Source organism: Dryobates pubescens, chromosome 17 (assembly GCF_014839835.1).
Source record: "Dryobates pubescens isolate bDryPub1 chromosome 17, bDryPub1.pri, whole genome shotgun sequence".
Lineage (NCBI taxonomy): Eukaryota > Metazoa > Chordata > Aves > Piciformes > Picidae > Dryobates > Dryobates pubescens.
Window position 1 is genome coordinate 11654917 of NC_071628.1, and position 17684 is coordinate 11672600.

Here is a 17684-nt window from a genome sequence, read left to right on the forward strand (position 1 = left end):
CCTCTCAAGGCTCAGGTCAGTGGAACTGGTCTAAGTAATGCTCCCTCCATTAGATACTAAATGTGGCTCTCCCCAGATGGCTTTATCAAGAAGCTGTTAGTTAGCAGAGGAAATTGTCTCTCTTCGTTCTCTTGGCTTGTTTGCACATAAAGAGAGTTATTGAATGTTCTCTCTGCAGTTCCTCTTAAGTTTAAGGGCCATTAGAGAAAGGATAGGCAAACTTCTTACTACTTCAAGTTTGGAGTGTCTTCTTAATCTGAAGTAATTTTGGTTTTTTAAATTGTAAACCAGAATTTTCCAGAAATACAAATTTGTGTTGAGGCCACAGTGTGCTTAAGTGAAATATGGTGTAAGTGAATTAGCTGAGCTGCAGAGAAGGCTGCAGGGTTTTGCAGAGCTCTGCTGAGCAGTCTCCTCTGTGTTCTGAGATTACCTCACTACTGTGGTGCACTCCCCGCATTGCTCCTTGTACTACATAAAATCTGGAAACTCTGTGGGCAGAGGCTGTCTTCTTATTTTATGTTTGTGCCGTGCTGGGGCCGGTCCTTGTCTGGGGGTCTAGGTCACCACTACTAGCAGTAATAACTCTCTCTCTTCTTACTGACTTAGGACTGGAGATCATTCTTTCCAGCAGAAAAGGGTTCCTAATCTTCAGGAGATTATGCTGTGTTGCTACCCCTCTGCATTCCTTCTTGCCCCCCTCCCCAGAAGACCTCTGCCTCAGATGTCAAGGCACAGCATCCTTGCCTGCGACAGTGCTGCTGTAACTCCTTCTCCATCTTTGCCCTGGACTCCTGCAGCAGTTTCCTTTCCTGGAAAGTTTCCACAGTATTGCTGTGGAATTTCACTCTCCCAGTTTCAGGTCTCTCTTCTCTGCTTTCTTCAGTCATGACTGTTTCTTTCCCAACCCTGCATGGCTTGCAGAAGCCATGCTGTGGTGGCAACTGGTTTGCTTAGCATTCTAGCACTCAGCCGAATGCTGCTTTCTAATGTTGGTTGGGAACCAGTGCAGAAGTGTTTAGACTACTCACCAGTCTAAACTTAAATAATATCGAGGTGTTATCTTTAGAATGCAAAGGTCTGGTGGAGGCTCAAGAAAAACAAGCTCAGAAAATCTCACACATAAATGAAAACTACACAAGAAGGCCAACAGTATCCTGAGGTGCACTGAGAAGAGTCTGTCCAGCAGATTGAGGGAGGTTCTCGTCCCCCTCTACTCTGCCTTAGCAAGGCCCCACCTGGAATATTGCATCCAGTTCTGGACTACCCAGTTCAAGAGGGACAGTGATGTACTTGAGAGGGTACAATGGAGGGCTGCAAGAATGATTAAGGATGAGGAAAGGCTGAGAGACCTGGGGCTTTTAGTCTGAATAGAAGACAGCTGATAGGGGATCTAATAAATGATCTTGGGCTGGGTGTCAAGAAGGGAGAGCCTCTTCTCACTTGCACCCTGTGACAGGACAAGGGATGCAAATTACAGCACAGGAAGTTCCACTTCAGCATGAGGAAGAACTTTACTGTAAAGGGTCACAGAGCACTGGAAAAGGCTGCCCAGAGAGGTTGTGGAGTCTCCTTCTCTGGAGCCTTTCAGGAGCCATCTGGATGCATTCCTGCGTGACCTGTGCTAGTTTCTATGGTCCTGCTCTGGCAGAGGGGTTGAACTTGGAGATCTCCAAAGGTCCCTTCCAACCCCTAACATCCTGTGATCCTGTGAGTATGATTGTTTCATACTATGCTATGGCTGCTCATTTTAAGAAGAATAGTTATTTTCTTGGTCTTGAACACTGGTGTGGGAGTATCACAAACTTCCCCAAGTAAAAACTTCAATTGAAAAGCAAACGTTAATCTCCAAGCAGTAGCATCTGCAGCATATTGCAAGATAAAACTTTGCCAACCTGAAAATCTAAGCAAGATTCTAATTAAATCAGGAGGAAAATGATGAACTAGATATACATTTTATATAAGGATGGGAATTACATAAGATATCAAAGATCTCACGGTTGCTATCTGATGGGAAATGTTGCTGCCAGATCTCACAGACTATTTCCAGGGAGAGAAACACTTGTTCCACTGGTTCCAAGTACTGTTGTGATTTTGCTTTCAGTGAGGACAGGACTTGGCGGTGGCTCTCTGACTCGGAAGTCACATCGGTCCAATTGAAAGCTGCAGATGATCCAGTAATAAAGCAATGTGTCATTATGGTATGAGAACACACCATAGTGCAAGTGCTGCCATCTTTCCAGTGAGGCACAAATACAAAATCCTGACTATTTATGGTTATTAAAGATCCCAGTGCACCTTTTGAAAAGTAAGACTCTTAATCCCTGTGTGCTGGCCAAAATCTATTTTCAGTGTTTCCACTCTGGCTGTCACCATTTCCTGTATTGTTCCAGATACAGATAGTGTCACCCATTGCCTCCTGTTCCAAACTGCGTGCTGGGCTCCTCTTTGTTTCAGAACAGCTAATGTTTTCCAGAGACAACCATGCCACAGTGGTGTGTGAAGTGATCTCTATATATCCCTCTCTTGTCTCAGAGAAATTGAATGAGAATTAATCAATTATGACTGAATCATGTTTCCACTGAAGTCAAAAGAAACATTTTTTCCATTGGCGCCACGAGGTCCAGGGTTGGCTTCTGTGTGGATATTATTGTTTTGAGATACCCACACATGAAAGCAAATGAAAATGCAAAGCATTACCTTGAATGTGCCTGTGTAGTCAGAGTTCCTTTAGCTGGAGAGGAAAATACATTTTAAAGTCGGTTTCCTCATGACTCTGGTTACTTGTCACAACAGGCATTACTGTGCACAAGGTAATTCTAGTTCATTGAATGTATCTTTAAGCATATGGTGTTGGCTGGCTGGCATTTGTGGCTTTGCATGTCATATGCATTCAAAGCATTCAGGGCTGGCTCCTGCTCTTCTCCCAGTACAGCTAATGGTGTGGAATTGTATCTTGGAATCCGTGTTCTTAAAGCCATCAATAATTCAGTTTTAAATACCAGAAGAAAGTTGAATACAGAGCAACAATAGCTGTAGGTTATTCTTCTTGACCAAATGTTAATTCCTCTGGGCAAACAGAGGATCTGAAAAAGAGCAACTCTGGTTAGATTTGTAAGAAACTAAAATATTTCCTGCTTAGATATTCTTTCACATGCCACTTAGGATGTCAGATTTCAAATTTTTAATCAGTTGACAAGCTGGACAAGTGATATCGCTGGAAATTTTTGCAGGGTCACCTAACTTCTTCCATGCAAAATATAGTAATAGTACATCTCTGGAGCAAATATAGGAAAGAGTGGTCATGGACTATTCTGGGAAAAGCATACTCACCAGGTGGACATAGAGAGCATAATCAGCCACTGAGGAGCGGAAGAGTAATAAATATTATTAAAGGTGAATATGGATGAAAATTATCCCTTTCGTGCAGGAAAACGATCAAATTAAACTTAGAAAAATGTTGGTAGATTCACAACATAAATCATGTGATCCTCTGCAAAAGAACAGTGAATGAAAAATAGAGGATATGTGTCATCTATACTTGATAGGGTTGCCTTCATTTTCTCAAGTATGTAGAAGTGGTTTTGATATGTGTATATTAATATCACTGTTGGCTTAATGTAACATAAAACATTGCTCAAAGCCTTTCTGGCAGTTCTACGTGTTCTGCTTCACCTTCCACTGAGTTTCATGGAGTTAAACTGAATTCTCCAACTGTCTGTTTCATGTCATCTCCCATAGCAGTGCAGTGGGATCCCTTCCCTGGCTCCAAAGCCCTAGCTGAACTATGGCTGAAAAGCTCTATGTGATAGAAATGCATGGCTGCTCCTCCCTGCCTTCCTTTCTTCACTTCCTCAAAACCAAGGAAAGCACTCTGGATCTAGAGAGTGCTCCTCCAGGTGCATGAGCTGCAAACATGCCCCTAAAATGTTTCTTGTTAAATATTTGTAAGTGATTTAAATTTTCACCCTGCCTTTTTTTTTTTTTTAATGGATTTTGCACACCCTCCAAGCACTGTGAAATTTCCCCAGAAAAGTGGAATCTATGTTTACCATTGATGTGAGCACTTTTATAACTTCTGTTTACCATTGATGTGAGCACTTTTATAACTTCTGTTTACTAGAATTATACAAGACTGGATTTAAGAGTGTTGACAGTAAATACTTTCCAAGAAGTGAAATACAGAGCTGAAAACAATGTTTGTGTTTAACTGATTGGTAGCGTTTATGTATTTTGTCATCCAAGTATTGCTGCAGAACAGAGCTATACTTGGCAGAATTAGGAAAGCAGAAGCTCCCCTTGAGCTAGTTTCACCTAGGGAAGATGTGCAGCCCAACTTGCCACCCAGTAGATGGTTTTAAAATGCATTTCCTCATCAAACTATGGCTCACATCTTTCTTTGTGTGGACTGTATTCTCATTGTCCTTTTGTCAAATAACTGGTTTTTACTTTTCCAGATTTTAATTCTTAGTGTAGTAGAAAGAGAACAAATTCTGCAGGATTTGTGGCCTTTTGGCTTCACTTTTATTGTTGAGTAATTATTGGCATTTAGCAGGACTGGTATTAGTCAAAGTCTTTAAATGTACTTGGAAGTTGTATAAATTAAGTCCAATGGGGCTTTTTGGTTTGGTGGTTATGTTTTTTGGGGGATTTGGTGTGGGGTTTTCTTTGCTTGTTTGTTTCTTTTTTTTTTTCCCCCATAGTACATTTTGGAAGCAGTTGGCAGGGTGAAAAATTCAAGGCTTCCCCACCCCAAGAATGGAACAAAATACAGCTTTTGTGGTGACAAATAGATTCCTTCACAAATGAAAGTTGCCCCTGTCTGTGTAAGAAGCCCATAGCTGGGCAATTCTAGCTTCTTATCTTGAAGCCAGGTCTGGCTTCCCTGAACTCAAGATATTTTTTACAACTGGAGAAAAGAAATTTTGTGCTGCAGTGGCACTTGTGTCAGTGTGAGCTTTCGTGAGAGCTTTGGGGTGCTCATCCCTACACCTCAAACATTGCTTTTTGTAATTAGGCTTGAAATCCCACATGGCTTCATTCCCAGCTGGCACTCGGTCTGTACTGCACAATGCTTTGAGAAAATGATCCAGGCAAGGGATCCAGATACCTCTGCCCACAAGGAAACATATAAGCCTTTATCAGGCCATTAAGCATTCATGTAAATGAATCAGACCTCCAGCGTACCCAGAGAAATGCCTGCCTTTTCCAGTAAGGCAAGCAGGGAGTTGATGAAGGGGCAGTCCACCAATGAGTAAGTTCTAAGGAAATGCAAAGAATGAGGTATTTTGCATCTGTCTGAAGTGTGAATTTCTACAAGCAGCTAAGGCAAGTAGTTCTGGAGAACTAAAATGCTCTGAAAGGTCTGGCCTCAGCCTCTCTTCTTTTGTCCTGTTTTATTATGGGACTAGTGTTTTCTGGGCAGAGTGGGGATGCAGTATGGAGTGACCCTTCAGGGAAGAACCAGTAGGATGGAGATCTGCCTGCTGGTGTGTCCAGGACCCTGAGAGAAGGGTGAGGGGAAGTTAGAGTGTCTTGGAGAAGAACACACTGCAAAAAGGAAAAAAAAAATCTCACTACAGCTCCTAGGAACATCCCACATTGCCTCCTCATCCCCTTCCCTGGCTCCCACTGCTCTGATCTCCCTTTCCTTCTGGTGTACCCATCCCGTGTTCCCACATGTCCCTGAGTACACTCTGAAATTGTACCCACCACTGCAGACAGCCAAGTGTGGGGCAGCAAAATTCTGTTTTGCTTATGTGACTTAAGCTGGCTCTGGTCTTGAGGGCAGGATTAGTTTTGCAGATGATTCAGGACCACAGCAGAGTCCCAGCCTCAGCAATGATCCCTCATGCCCACAGTCCCCTTGGAGGCCAGACACCCTTCCTGCTGCAGGAGAGCTGGCCACAGTGATACGGGGTGGGGTCTTCTCCACCTCCTCTTCCTTATCCCATCGCCTGTGACAGCATGACTCCCTTGCCTGGCTCACCAACCCACACCAGACATTGTTCATGCACCGTAGAGCCCAACACAGCCAGCAAATGGAATGGGCTAATTAAAGAGGCAACATTTAAAATGCCAGTCCGTGGTTGCTTAGAAATGTAATCCCACTTCGGTATTATTTTCGAGCTTAGATTTTTGAATCCAAAATTCCATGTGACGGAAGAGATGGGTATTTAAACAGATGTCTGCAATTTCTTTAAAAAAAAAACCAGAGATTGAGTTACAGATGGTAGAAAGGGCCTGAGAATTGAAAACTCCTGAGCTACAAGAAAATTTACATGTGAGCAAAATGGTTGGCTGAAATGAATGGTCGTGCAATTCTGCATGTTTGAAAAGTAAGCTTCTTTCACCAAATTGTGAATATCTTTCCCCTTCCCATATTATCTGTGTCTCTACTAGTAGCTTTGGCTGTCACCATCATCATCACAGCCAAGCTACAACATGAGGGTCCTATTTCTAACAGACATGGCATATAGTTCTTTCCTTCTCCTACTGCTTGTATAATTTTGCCTTCTAGGTCCAACATTTTTGACAGAATTCGTTTAGAAGAAGAGTAAATGGCCCCATCTGCATAGCTGGTGCCTGATTGCTCTAACTCCCATTTTATAAATCACAAATAAACGGAATTTTGTGATCTAAGTCTGGTAGAAAACCAGAGCTGTCATCTGTACTTGCTGATGAAATGAATTTTTGGGGTTTTCCTCTGGGGGGATTTCAAAAGGAAATAACCAAACTAAAAAGCTGGTAACTTCTTAAGTGCTGCTGCTTGGAAGGGAAAAACTGAACTCTGCATTGGTGAGTAGCTTCATGAAAATCTACACTCATGCATATATCTCAAAAGAAACTACTATTAAGATGTATATGCAACAAGAATGTAGACTCAAGTACAAGCTGTAAGGAGACTTTTACATGTGGTGCTCTGCACCTGCTCTGCAGAGTTCCAGTCTGTCCATTGTGAACTCAGCTCAAACAGGCATAATTTCAGAGAACAGCAACAAGACAAACTAGGTGCAGAAGAAAGCTGTTATGGGAAGAGTGACCAACCTTACCTGCTCTGCAGTGAAGTGGATATAAGCAAAATGTCTCCATCAATGACAACATTAAGAAGGAGAATTGAGGGTATCTTTTTACCCTGTACTACCTCCTAAGTACAAAGAAATACGTCTGTTAAAGGGAACAAGGTTTGCACCAAGCTTGGACCACCTGAACAGTTCAATGTGCACTCCTGGATGTGTCCCAGGCTGGATTTCTAGTAGACCAAAGCATGGAGGATGCCTAGAGTATCTGTCCCAAATTGTTTATTAATGCTGACAGATGCTGTCTGACTACACAGTATTATTAGAAATCCCTCAGCCTCTTGCAATTTCACAGTCTTCAACACTGTGCTGGGTACTCACATTCAGGGCTGAGAGACATGTGGTGACTGGTAGGGTGTTATTCTGGTTTTGCTTGCTTGCTTTGTGTCTTTTCTCTCTAAATCTTATTCAATATTATTATTTTTTTTGCTAGCTGTGTATTTTTCTTCACAGAGAAGACAGCATACAGCGTGGTGTGGCAACCACAGGTCTTTGCATTCAGATGAAAGTCTGCTTTGAACTGGTGTTGGTCTATGTCACAGGACAGTGTTTTGAAAATGAGGCAGAAAGTACACATGGACTTTCTGTTCCTCCACTTAAATAGGAGCTTCCTGGCACTAAGTAATTACATATAAGAATAAACTGCAAAGAATAATAAGAAAATCCTCAGCCTACTCTTTTAAAGGTGATTGACAAAATGCTTTTAAATTGAGTTCTGCTTTTTTGCCTTTAAAGACACAGAGTGTAGTCCCACATAATTATTTCGGTTTCTTCCTGGAGAAGAGAGGAAAATTACTTTTACCTTAGAAATCACATCTTGCTGGAGGACTTGTTGAAGGTCTCAGATGTTTATTGTGAGGTCTGACATTTTAATTGAAGGACACAAGTGTTGAATTTTTAAAACAAACAGATCCTCTGTCCAAATTGTTTATCAGATATTGGCTGAAGCAGGTTTTGACGAGGAAAGTCATAAACTGGAGCATTTTCAGCAATCTGACTTAAAATTATTGTTTTTTCTCAGTTGCTCATCTTTAAACTTTTATAGCCAGTGATATTATAATTATATTAATTCTCCATTTGTCTGGGGATTCTGAAAACTAATTTTCTGTTTCAAATGTGAAAATCAAGAATTCCCCAAAGCTTTTTTTGTTAAACTGCTGGATACAGTTAAAGCTTGAAAGTGGTTGGTTATTTGTCAAAGAGGGGGGGGAAGGGGGAAATGACACGATATTGTTGGAGTGAAAAAAAGGTGAATTTTTTCAGTCCAGTTGGGGAAAAAAAAAAGAGAAAATGACAGTACTGAATATTTTATTTAACACTATCTGCCATGGGAAACAGGGAAAAGATTGTCTTGAAGTATAATAGTTGAAAAAGACTAAACTGCAGGTTCTCTGAAATGAAAGTATATCTAAAATAAAACAGAGTGGCAGAAGATGACAATAGTGAAAGTCAGACAAAAGGAGAGAACAGAAACACCGAGAGTGGTAGAGACCAGTGAGCTCTTTGCTTTTCAGAATGTGGACTGGGTACATACTCCTCGTTGCTAGATCTGTGTTCTGAAAAGGATATTCACCCTGTAACTAGGAATCAAAAAACTATACCTTTAGGAGGCCTGAGGGAATAGGAGAAATTTCTCCTCTAAAGAAGTTACATCCATTTACAGAATGTGGATATTTTTATTGCTCAGCTTGAATCGTACCAAGGGATCCTGTGCCTTCAGTATTTTGAGTCTTCCTAACGGTGCCACAGTAATAAGAGCACACTTGTGAATACTAAATGAGGACTGAATCACCACTGTGTACACATCCTGCACCGGAACCCAATCGGAAGTGAATATCATGTCATGTATGAAAGCTTGATTAATTTTGATAGCATATTTATAATTCTCATTTACAGAGAACAAAAATACTTTAAGAAAATGGAATACTAAATTATACTCAAATATGACAACGATACATGAGTTAGGACTCTGTGAGAGTGGAAGAGTTCAAGATGGCACTCTGTAGATCAAACACTTCATTCAGTGTTGATAAATGTTAAAGAGTTTTGCATGATATCTGGGCCTCATTCAAATCCATGGCACTTCAACTAAAGACAGGACTTCATCCTCTTTTTAGCGGAGATGAGAGGACAACAGCAGTGTGTCACTTCAGAAAGAGGAATATCTCATCCATTTGGAAGAGTAGAGGGAATTTCAGACAAAACCAGTGCACTTAGAGAAGTCCAAATATGAGCAGAAAACTGGATCAACTTGCTGTCTAACAGACCAAATGTCTCAGGGTCCTTGAGAAATGGGACCACAACTGTCTAGAAGACAGTTCTGAAAAGGGCATGTATCAAACTGGAAGACCTTATAAACAAAAACAACATACAAAATTTCACAGCCAATTTCCATAAGGTAAAGCTTTTTTTTTTTTTTTTTTGGTAATTGGAGATGAAAATACACTCTTGGATGCAAGACTGGAAAATATTAAAACATCAGAAAATGTTAAGGCATCTGCAGTTCCCATTTCCAATTTTCCTCTTATCAAGACATATGTAATAAGTGCATTACCCCATTTTGATCCAATTCCATAGATATTTGTAAGTCATGTACAGCACTGGTTCATAAATACAGCTTTTGGATACGCACCAAAATGAGCCAATTAATCAGAAAGGACTAAGAGAACTCCTCTCTGATGAATGGAGTAATATGTAATTTAACAAAATGAAGCAAATGGTGGAAAAACAGTGAGATAAAATCATCAGACCTATGGTGGGAGCTTTTTCCACAAGGTTGCTAGGCTGCTGGGTTTTTTTTCCCCTCAGAGAACACTACCCCTTGCTGTTTTCCCAAGAAGAGAGGAATAGCCATATCAAAGCAACATTCAAGGCTACAGCCCACTGTGAACACCAAAGGATTGTCACTTTTGCCATGACCATCCCAGACAGATGAAATGGAGCCTAGCCTTTCACTGGCAGAACAGGGTATTGGTCTTTAGACACCAGTATTTAGGTAAAGACTTAAGTCTCCTTCCATATCCATAGTAACCTTCTGGCCAGGAGAGGATGCATGCATTGGAGTGGTCCTACAGCCTTTTAAAAATTGTTTTTAATTCACCCTGCTTTCCACCTCCCCATGGTGTGATACCATTTGAGTGTATGGGATTAAAATTCCAATTGGGTGTTCCAGACATCAGGAAATAGTTGTCTATCAGAGTGGGAGAGAGTTTCATTGTCCATAGCTGGAAGGTGTTAGGTTGCTGGTTATGTTTTACTTTGAGAGTTCTCTTGTGGTCCCCAGGGAACACTTGGGAACAATCTCAGTTATTATATACAAAGTTAAGGCCAGCAAACACAAAGCCTTTCCCACAATTTCTAAACTTTCTTTGAAAGATAAGATAAATCAACATTAAGGGGGGGGTGGGGGGGCTGGGTATTAAAATAATTGCTCTAGATGGCAGGATATTAATTATAACTACGTGTGGGAGCAGTTGCAGTCCTCTCTTACGTGTGGAGCAGGCACTTTTTCTCCACAGAAGAATAACTGTCTGTGTAGCACAGCCCTACCAATACCTGAACAACAAAGGCCATATCTTTCCTATGGATTTGTGTCCTGTGATTGCCAGTCGGGTGTCAGTGTCACCCTCGTGTTGGGCAGCCAAAACACAGCTCTTCCACACTGCTGCAATTTTTCCTTCCAGGGAAAGCAATCATCCCTCTCTTGATTTTCATACCTGTGTCAGGAATGATAGCTTTGAGACTGTATCTGGCACAGATTTGCAGGTGGGCTAAGTAGGACCAAAAGAGAATAATTCCACCTGATGCAATTTGCACTTCTGGGTTGAGCAGGAGGGTGGCAGCTTGGTTGCAAGACCCAGATCAGGACTGTGGGGCTGAGTCTGCCAGGGTCCGTTACCCAAAAGTGGGCGAAATTGCCGGGTGGCGCGGAAGATACTTGGGATGGCAGGGCGGGCAGGCAGGAACTGGCTGCCCTCCCTTCATATCCCTGAGAAAACATATTCAAGGCTTTAAGAGACGTGGGGAAGCTTGACAGCGGGAGAGAGTCGCTTGCTTATCTTTCACAAGACATCCCTCAACGGTGGCACCGCCCCTGGGTCGGAAGGGCATCCCCAGAACCCACAGCCGTGTCCACGCTGCGGAGCCGGGGCTGTCGGCGGGGCGCCTCCCGCTGCGGAAGAAACCAGTCCAGGGACAGCCGGTCGGGAAGCAGCCGTCCTCCTGGAAAAGCTGATCCCAGGAGGAGCACGTTACGGGACCGCCGGCCTGGACTGCCCTCCCCGTCCCGCCGTCGTGGCGGCTCCGGTAGCATCCGCACAAGTTCACCTGAAGTTTTCTTGCCGCCCCGTCCTCCTGCAGCAGGTCGCACCCACTCGGGTGGGCACCAGGGGAGATGAGATGACCCAACCTCCCGCCAGGGATTTTCGCTCCCCACCCGAAGGCACAAACCACCGCAGATCGACTGCCACCGCCGCTTGCCCGCACCTGGGGCGAATAACTGAGGAGCCCCGGGGGCGCGCCTCGCCTCACCGCGCTACCGCGCTGCCCCGCCCCTCGCCGCCCCCGCCTGGCAGGGCGGCGGGTGCCGCGGGAGGCTGCTCGGTGCCGCCGCCGCCCGGGAGGGAGGTTATGTAAGGGGGGAGGGAGGCGGCAGGAGGAGGAGCAGGACGCTTCATCGCCTCCGCCGTTGTCGCCGTACAGCCGCAGCCAGCCGGGGCCGGTACCGGGGTGGCCGCATGTGCGAAGTGGGGACGCGGCCGCCGCTGGCCGCCGAGCGCGGGGAGCCGCCCGGGGGTGCCACCGCCGCCGAAAGGTGCCGAGACATGGGGTGAGTCCGCCGGGCCCCGGCCCCATGTGGGCGCCGACCCCCGCGTGTGCGCCGCGTCTCGCTCCGGCCCCGCGTGGGTGCCGCCGCCCTAGCCCCGCACCCGGCCCACGCGTGGGCGCCGCCTCCCTTCCCAGCCCGGCCCCGCCGCAGGTGGAGCGCGGCGAGAGCCTAGCTGCCCGGTGAGCGCTCCCCGAAACCAGCGTTTTATAATGTAATTAATCATTTACCGACCGCTTTGAGCGGCGGCGTGAGGCTCCCGTCCAAGCCACCGGCGGAGCGGGCACGTTACCGGTGGCAAAATCCCCACTGGAAAAAGCTAGGAGGAACCGGTGGTGTAGCGACCACGAGGGAGGCTGGCGCGGGGCCGGGGTCCGGTCCCTCGCCGCGGAGCGGAGGGATGCGTGCTCGGGCTGAGCGGCGAGTTCCGTGCGAGGGTTCATGCTCAGCGAGAGCTCTCGGTGGCTGTAGGCACACGATAAACTTGCCTCAACTCTGCCAGTCGTTCGCTATTTTGTCTGATTTGTACCCGTTCCTCCCTTGTTTTTCAAACGTGCCAGAAGTCTCTGCTCACATCCAATTAAGAATTCATCTTGATCTTTCAAAAAGCCAGTTCTGCGTTTTTCCTAGCCTCTAACTTTAACGAGGGATCAAAAGCTAAATGCTGGCGTTAGAGCAGTTTGTGAACTAAATATCAGGAAACAGAGGTTAACCTTGTGCTTTTGGCTTGAACTATATATAGGTTTGAGATCCTCTCGACCAGAATGTCTTGGGGGATTCCAAACCCACACATTTAATTTGCTTTATTTTTATCCTATTATGTTCTCTTGCACCTTTTCACTTCCTTGCCTCTTCTCACCCCCCTGTGGCAAGGAACTGTTCTCCAGTTTCTGGGCTTCCTCATGCTGCTTCCAACTATGCACACTCCCACTGTAGACTTGTGTGGTGTTATCAAAGAGATATAATTTGAGACAATATGGATAAATAATGAATTAAAATGCTTTGCCTGTGCCTGAATTTGATCCCCAGGAGCGTTGAATAGAAGTACAGGGGCAGAGGCAGAAAATAAGATCTAAGTATCTCCCCACGTTTCACTTCAGAATTGCAAGGGGCTCACCTGCTTCTTAATTATGTAAAGTTCCACTGGAAAATAAAACACAAACTGTCCTTGGGGTTGGAGAAAGAAGCATCAAAACCTGTCTGGAGCAGCGCTGGAGCATCCATACAAGGGAAACTTGTCTCTTTCATTTTTACCAGGGCATCTCTAAAGGCAAATGTATTTTTTGTTGTCATTTTTAACCACTTCCATACTGATAGGCTTGTTTAGTGAAAAGTTTGTCTGTGGCTTGGAGAAAAGAGGAAGGTCACAGTGGTCCCCCACTCCCTTCTGTAAAATCAGTTGTAGTTCTGGGCTCATTCTGTTCCTGCTTTGATAGCTTTTGAGTGCTCTTATTGTGCTCATGTCCGCACTGCTGCGTACGCAGTGTTGGGTTGTGTAGACTCGTACTGGATGAGGCACGTTCACCACTCTAGCTCAATATCCTTATTTAATGTTTCACTTCCAGTGAGCTATTTCAGTCTTACACTGGCGCGTGTGAGATCAAGCTCCCAGTGTCATTCATTCCCAGAGTTTCAGTGTGGGCTGTACACACTCATACACTGTGCAGAGTGCAGACAAGGTGGGTTTTGGATATATGCTTTGACAGTATCTCATTTCATTCACCTTCTTGACACAGAGCATGGAAATAGGCTTGTGATAGTGCTATTGCAGCCATGGCTTAGCACACATGACGTGACTAACCCCTCCAGGTTCCTCCCTGTACCACCTTTGCTGGGAAATTCTTCACCCCAGCATGTTCCAGTTTTTCCTTCTGTGAAATATGGGCACCTGTCTACTCATCTGGCTTTGTGAAGCATGTTGTGCCGGGCATTCCAGTGGGATTCACTTCCCGGGTGCATTTTGATGAAGGCATATGGGGCATGTTGTCACAGAAATTGAGACAATAACTTAACTCTTAAAGTATTTTTTATTCTCCCCTGCCTTTTTTCCCCCCTTCAATTTCCTAGGGGTGGCCTTTGCTAATGATTCATTTAAATGCTGTCTATGGATTTGGCAGTGACTGATGGTGCTGTGAAACCTGATATAGCTACTTGAGCTCAGCAAAGTTATTTAAATGGCATATTAACTGTGAGCTAAGCTATTTAAACTGTTGTTTTAGTTCAACCTACTAAGCAGCAAGGTAGTGTCAAGTTTTATGGAAGTAATTTACATGTTTTAAAAAATTAATGCCTGTAATTTAGGAGATGTGAAAACAATGTTTAAAAACAACAACAACAAACCAAAAGCTCCAAAAGCTAAGTATACAAAATAAATATATCTGCTTCAGTGTCCTTTAAAGTGAACGCTATGGTTCCTGCTGGCTGAAGACTATTGTCTTTGAGTCAAGCCACTGTTAAGGATCTCAGTGGAGGAATGTTTGCTTTAAAGGGAAAAAAGCTTTTCCTAAATCACCACTTTCTTCTACTGAGCATATCTGATAGCTGCTGTTACCTCAATGGTCTCAGAGCTCAAACTTCAGCTGTTTGAAATCAACAATGTAACACATTTCCAGCTGTAAAAGTCTTTGTTTGAAAATACCACCTGCATTGTCTTTTGGTGTTGCAAGCCAAGGACTGACCCGACTGAGAAAGTAGCTCGCTTGTCTGTGGCTCTGCCTTCGGTGGGCTGTACCTACTCGTCTAATAGCTGTGGTCTGATTAAATTTGTCCTCAATTTAAGCAATCTAAACTAACTTTCCAGTAATATGGATGCTTCAGGTTTAGTTACTGGATGATTTAAGGAGGCGCTGGAGAGATGCTTCGTCTGTGCTTGCATTCTTTTCCTAGTTAATTACTTTCTATTTCCTTGTCTGTTTACTACAAAATATTTATTGTTTTGAGGCATGTAACAAGTATCCAGTTTGGATGAGACATATAAATAACTTTGTTGCTGCTGGAGCTGTTGTTTGTATTATCTGTTGGGTTAAAATGTGACTAATTTAAATACCCTCTAGCAATAAAGTTGAATTTTAAATCTGTTTTATAAATCATATAGAAATGAAAATCAGGCCTCTGCAGGTTAGAAAGGATTGCAGAAAGCTGTAAAACAACGTGGCAGTGGATGCTCTACAGGTTAATGATAAACTAGCTCATAGCACACATTTCTTTTCACTGATGTGAGATGGCTTCTCTGTGCTGCTTCCACAGGGGCTAATGTGGTAAATCAGTTTTGTCCAGCTGGGATCCATCTGTACCTCCTCTAGGAACATGGGAAAAGATGAGCTCCCAAGACTGGATCAAACAATGGAGTAACCTCATCCTAAGGAGACTGGGCTCATGAACAAAACCCTGTCCCTCCTGTGATATATTCATGAGAAGGTGCAGCTGAGTACCTGTATTTCTGAAATCAGTCATATGTCATACAGTGACATTTAAGAACACCAGGAAAGTGTGCCTTGAATGTTTTCCTTCTGCTGTTATCAGTACTAATGTCCATTGGCCAATGTATGGCTTTATTTGTGGAGTAGAAGGCACACAAATGGGACAACAAGGAAAGGAGGTGCTGAAGGAAGTAGAAGATGTGATGAAGCTAGTGTTACAAGACGACATTAATTTTGGATGGTTTCAAGCTGGCCTTTCCCAGTACCAGCAGTACTTTAGATACCATGGTGATAAGCTTCGCCTAAGAAGCTTCCTAGCAGGGAACAGCACATTGCAGAGGAAATTCACCTTGGCTGTTGTCCAGCTCCTACTGAAATCCACAAGAGTCTAACACCGTTCCCTGCACAGTCTGGCTGAGCCATCTGTCCATGAGGAAACGGGGCATCCTGGGACCCTGGGAGTGGCAGGCATCCATCTTTCTTTGCAAAGCCACTGTCCCTCAAAGCAGGACTGGGACAAGTGTATGCCCAAATGAAACCAAGTTGGTACTGTGAGCTCAAGGAATTTTTTTTTTTTTTTTTTTTTTTTTTTTAGGTTTTAAGGTCAGCATCTTCAGTTCAGTTCCTATCTTAGCTCAAGGGGAGTGATTATATCAGGCATCATCCAGCTGGCGATGGTGGCCTTCAAGAAAGAGGACTGAGATCTGTTAGATGCAGAGGCTATTGATGTCATGATTTTTGAAGCAGCTGGCTGGGGATGCTTGACTCTCCACAGACTTCATTCCTTATGTAGCTATTCCCATTTTGCAGAGTGGTTATAAATGGCTGCTGTTCTGACTTGGAGAATTTGATATTTCTGTGTACAGATACAGGTGTCTGTGCAAAATCCAGTGAAAAAGTCAAGGTCTAGAGAACTTTGAGTTCTGGACCAGTATGCTGGGTTCACTTAAATGGATGGGAAAACTCTGATTTCAACAGTGGGTATAAAGCCTGTCATATGTAGTTCCTTTCTTGTATGTAACAAAATTTAAATGAGTTTAGAGAGGCAGGGAGCTTGGTGGAATGGGGAAAAAAAATGTAAATAGCTAGACTGTCATAAGGATTTATGTATGCTTAGGAATTTGGTGCAGTTGCACTCAAGTGAGTGAACAAACCTTTAATGTTGAAGTGTTCCATCCAAGTCTGCCATCAAATAAGAGACCATGTTACCTGGCACACAATTATGTCAGGAGTTTGTAGCAGTGCAGATAGATGCAGGTAACTGAATTTGGGGGGGCGGAAAAAAATCTCCTGTGTGAGTAAAGCCCAAGGAAGATATGGGATTGTGAGAAACTATGAAATCACCCTAATAAAAGAGTAACAGAAAGAAATAATGAAACATGGATTGGCATGAAAGACACAGTGGATTACGAAAAAACCAATAAATCATTTGATCTGTTAGAGATAAATTAATCAAATTACAATAGGAAAAACCAGTACCACAACTGGTTTGAGTGCCCTGATACAAATTTCCACCAAAATTCGCTCACGTAGATAATGCTGTAGAGAGTGAACAGAAAGAAAATGAGGTGTTAAGAGAGTGATCATAGGCAAGTTGCTTTCAGCTACCAACCTAACTAATTACCACTGTTAATGTGATTATCACTTGAGGAAAAAAGAAAACCACCTTATAAATAAAATATCCTCCACAAAGTTGGAAGTCCCTCAAGCCCTTCTTTCTATTTGAAAAGAGGTTGGTGAGTAGGTCTCCTGATAACTAAGGCATCATTTGAAATGTTAAAAAGAGTTATTTGATGTTCAGTTCCTTTAAACTGGGAGTAGTTTTAAGCAGTTTGAGATCTGACAAAGTGTCTTGAACTGTTCAAGCATATTCCCAGCATGACTGAAGGAGCAATGAGTTTGCTGAGAACCCAAGAGCAAGGACGTCAGCCTAGTTTTGCATCTAGATTTTCCACTGCACTGTGTATTCATTCATTGGACTCTATTAATGCAGTGCCTACAATATATAGCCTCACCCATGAACATGTAAGCACCCAAGGACATGTAAGCATTTTGAATCAGCTGTTGGTTTTCCTGTTGACTTTGTGATAAGGATGTATGCAGAGTGGGAAGGTCCTCAGTACTGAAGGTTGGTACACAGTCAAATCTCTGCCTTCTCTCACCTTGAACGCTGTCCATTGCATTTGTGCACTGCAAATACAGCGTGTGAGTTGTTTATACTGTGCATTGGCTCCCTAGGATGTAAATGTGCTTAGAGGAACATATTTCAACTGTTTCTCTGATAATTCAGCTGTGTGCTGTAAACAGCTGACAATGCTGTTATTAAATCTCCAAATGTGACAAGGGCACTGCCTTCAAACG

General features: G+C 43.6%; 1 protein-coding gene across 1 annotated transcript in view; it reads left to right on the forward strand.

The window, feature by feature from the left end:
- The first annotated feature begins 11750 nt into the window (after positions 1-11750).
- The window catches only part of HOMER2 (homer scaffold protein 2), a 58854-nt gene continuing 52920 nt past the window's right edge, over positions 11751-17684 (forward strand). Inside the window, exon 1 of the mRNA XM_054169152.1 lies at positions 11751-11907. Within this exon, the coding sequence (XP_054025127.1) occupies positions 11816-11907 (92 nt within the window). The 5' untranslated portion in view covers positions 11751-11815. The remainder of the gene's footprint in view (positions 11908-17684) is intronic.